This window comes from Mercenaria mercenaria, chromosome 12 (genome assembly GCF_021730395.1).
Source record: "Mercenaria mercenaria strain notata chromosome 12, MADL_Memer_1, whole genome shotgun sequence".
Lineage (NCBI taxonomy): Eukaryota > Metazoa > Mollusca > Bivalvia > Venerida > Veneridae > Mercenaria > Mercenaria mercenaria.
Window position 1 is genome coordinate 59,825,752 of NC_069372.1, and position 4,263 is coordinate 59,830,014.

The 4,263-nt window shown below is 35.2% G+C and overlaps 1 protein-coding gene across 1 annotated transcript; it reads left to right on the forward strand.

Moving 5' to 3' along the window:
* Window positions 1-526: 526 nt before the first annotated feature.
* LOC123527209 (P2X purinoceptor 7-like) lies at window positions 527-2,705 on the forward strand. The gene is made up of 3 exons (XM_053518870.1): window positions 527-909; window positions 1,297-1,533; window positions 2,471-2,705. The coding sequence occupies exons 1-3, from the start codon at window positions 683-685 to the stop codon at window positions 2,622-2,624; spliced, it is 618 nt and encodes a 205-aa protein (XP_053374845.1). The 5' UTR covers window positions 527-682; the 3' UTR covers window positions 2,625-2,705.
* Window positions 2,706-4,263: the final 1,558 nt, after the last annotated feature.

Below are 4,263 nucleotides of genomic sequence, written 5' to 3' on the forward strand. Positions count from 1 at the left end.
AATATAACTATTCCTGATCTGCTTGCAGAACAGACGTTATCTTTTTAGTTGAAAGGGACTTTGTGAACTGGCGTAAAATGCATGATTAGTCATTATTTATGTTATTAGACTAAACTGTTCTCCCAATTAATTTAGAAAACAAGAAATCAAACGTAACTGCAGACAGAAGAGAATTAATAATTAAATTTGCAGTCGTATTTAAGTGTTTCAATCTGGTAGAAAAGTTTGTTTCGCTGAAGGATATCGTTTAAGGTATGAGGCGGCTAGAACCTCTAGCAATTTTGTAGCTTCTCCATATAAAAATGAGTTTAGGGTAAGGGTATAGTTACTCAGAGCCCCAGCGGCCTTTGAGACTCCCGTTAAAAAATTGATATATTATAGTTTCTATTAAAGTTGATTTACTGTCAAAATTGTCATTTCACGAATAAGAACAAAATACATAATGTCTTTAAGTATTTATTAAAGGTTCTATAAACCCAATATAAAGTGTTATGTTATATGAAAGATAATTATTCAATGAACATATTCTGCGGTTTTATTTTCACCGGAGTCACTCATATAAGCTATAATCAAGCGATCCATAAAGCACCGAATGCACCTGTACGGAAAAGGCCGATTCAAATTACGGAAAATTACGAAGTCGCTTACCGGTGGTTTCCGGGTATGACGTCACTGGAGGTACATGTTTATTTTTGCAACAATGGCGTATAGTTCAAACAACGAAAGTTCCGACGAGTTCTCATCGCATAACTCCAGTTTCTCAGAAAATAATAGTTTATCAGACACCGGGAGTGATGAAGCTATTCATCCCTACCGATTTGAGCCTTTGAGAGCTGCAGTGGAGGGCTCTGACGAATCCAACTCGGAACAAGACGATGCAGTTGGAAATGCTCAGGATGTTGGAGAATGGTAGATTTTTTTTTCACGTACCGGTTAATTTATAAATTTGTATATTTATGTCGTAAAGGCTGATATCATCGTAGTACAGAAAACAAAATATACATGCATGCACTGTGAGTCTTTATCAATTTCTTTGTAATCGCGACCAGATCAGCAGATGGGCGACAAATAATTTAGAATGTGAAAAAACGAGTATCGTTACTGTAAGCTACTGGAACATTCATTTCTAACATTGTATTTTGTTTACTCGGTTTTTAATGTTTCTGACATGGGACTTACATCTAAAATAATGTCAGTAATCCTAGCCTGCTTAAGATGTACGGGAACAAATGCAATGGTTTCTTTTAATTTCTTGGTCATAACTGAAAAATTTAAAGAAGTTGCTTTCATTTTCAGGTGTACGTGTCACAATTGTGAGGAGATGGCAACCGCTGTCGAATGCAGATGTTGTATTCGTGTTGGCAGAGTGAAAGACAAGATGGAAGAACATACCTCTGAGACGGGAGAAGAACTTGCATGCATTACCCATCACCCAGGCTTCCAAACAGTTTGTCTGGACAGATATGTTCTAGAAACTGCGTATCTACAGTACCGTCAACAGTATGGGGAAAGAGATGATGCAGATATGAATAGGTATTAACTTTTTATAATGCATGTGAACACTTGAATTGTATAAATTATGAAAGAGGGTAAGACGTAAAAAAAAATTGTTTGTTTCCAGTATCCCGACCTACCCTAAATTTTTGGCTCGACCCGGTTTTTATGGCCTTGAAGAATTTTTTTTTCAACTTTTTAACAAAAAATTGCAAAACTTCACTTTTTATGCTTTAAACATGATCAGTGATGAAAGAAATAAACTTACTGATGATTTAAAGACATAACCCCCTTATTTGTATTCATTTTATTTTGACAAAAAAATAATTTCAGAAAAGTCTCACTCAATAAAAAAATTCCAGCTTCAAGTTGACTCAAGAAGTCTAGTTATCATAATTCATACACTGTCTTATCCGTGTATATAGTAATTGCTGGAGATAAGCTATGGTTATTGTCATAAATTTGCTGTTAGTGCATTTATTTGTATATCTTTGTTTACCCTGCTTGATGACCTCTTGATTATGAAATATTTGCACCGATTCAAATAAGACAGTCAAAGTGAAATTAATATACTCAGTCTTATTCTTGAGTACTAATGGAAATAGTTTTTTTTATTAAAAAGAGCCGCGTCATGAGAAAATCAACATAGTGGTTTTGCGACCAGCATGGATCCGTGCAGTCTGGTCAAGATCCATGCTGTTCGCTAACAGTTTCTCTAATTGCAATAGGCTTTAAAAGCGAACAGCATGGATCATGTTGGTTTTCTCATGTCGCGGCTCAAATAATCATTGTCTTGAAAAGCACAAATATAAAAAACTTTAAAATAGGTCAGTTATGAATATTGACAGCCAGCCCTCAACAAGTTAGTTATAGAAGCAGTCATCATCGCTGAAGAAGTACCAGATGTATATTAAATGTATGAACAAGGGTGTCCTTGATACATGTGTTTACATTTTCCCCCGGTCTTATTTTTCAGGAGACACAGATATACAGCCTACCGACAGTTGGCAAGATGGTGTTGGGGATATCTGGGGAAGGAAGTGCGCGTGGTTCTACCATCGTGTGCAGTTGTTCGTATCAGAACAAGTTTTCCATCAGATGACTATGAGGGGTTTCATTTTGCTGGATAGTACACATGCGGCTAGCCATTACTGGACATTGTTGCCATACTTTTGTAAAAAAATGATTTATGTTGTTTGATATGTAATGAAAGAGCAAATGCCTATTTATTAAATGTTCATTTTACAGAAGTTGTTGCTTTTATCTTCCATTTTTTTCTAGAATTACCAGTTAAGCAGAAAAATATTAACACTGGTTCCACTGTGGTCAAAATCAAGGTCAAATTTTATTTCGGAACACAAAGCTATGCATGTGGTCCAAATCTGAAGCATGTACCTTCAAAAATGCGGAAGTAGGTCACTAGGTCAATAACAAGGTCAACGTTTGTTTCGGTACACAAGCCTACGCATGTGGTCTAAATTTGAAGGCTGTAGCTACAGAAATGTGAAAGTAGGTCAAGATCAAGGTCAATTCGTGTCAAGGTTAATCTTGCCATTTAAAACAATACATGTGGTCCAAATATGAATGATGTAGGTTATAGACATGAATATTCTAAGTTTGTCCCTATATAAGTCTATATGAACCATGTGACCCCCGGGGTGGGGCGATATTTTACCCTAGAGGGATAATTATAACAAACTTGGTAGAGGGGTCATATGCTGGTACTGGGGCCGGTTGTTCGAAACTGACCTGCTGTTAAACTAACCGCCTGTTAAATTTTGATTCAAAATACAAGACTTTGTGAGAAACACTAGTATGATGTTTTGATTTTTTTGTAGAGTTTTCATTGTTCATAATTCTTACCTAATACATTTGTTTTTCAAAGTCGTGTGAAATGCCGAAAAATAACTTTAAAAGTTAATCAACCGTTAGTTTAATCGCCTGTTAAAGTTTCGAACAACTGGACCCTCAAAATGAATAGAGGTCATCTGCTGGTGATGAACAACCTCCCTATCAATTTTCATGATCCTATGCCAAATCTTTCTGAGTTATCATCTGGAAACTGATTTGTCTTACGGACCAGCCGACATCTGCAAAACAATATACCACTCCTTCTTAGAAGGGGGGCATAACTAGGCTTTACATTAATCACTTGGTACAGTTACAGGTGTTCTGAGGATAAAATCATATACAAGCTAAATGGTGAAGTTATATGAAAACATCAAGTTGAATATTCTTTCATCTTTTAATAATAAATTATTTAATAGCAACAATCACATATAACAGTAATAGTGAGGTGTTCAATCTGATTCTGGACATGTCATGTACTTTTACAACTGACTGAATTCAAATAAATCACTAACTTATCTACATACTGCGACATAAAACAGCAAAATACCTTTACAAAGTAGACTTATTTTAAGTAAGTAACCTGAGATGTGCAAATACTACAAAATGAGACAGAACACTTTCAATAGAAACTAATCCTTTTGCAGATAATTACTGAACACTTTGATAAAAGAAGTGTTTTGTTTCTTTAAGGTAGTTCTACACATCTGAAAAACCGAAGGTGATGGCGTAACGTCATATATCCGGAAAACGTAGAATAAAGCCTGGATTCTGCGTACGGAAATGATAATCAGTTTATGAATTAATCGAAACCTGTGAGTGAATTAATTACAATGGTTCTGTTGCTATATCTCTAAAGTAAAAATCTGATATTAAAACATATGGCTCGTTAAAAATTCAAAAATTATGTCTTCAAATCAG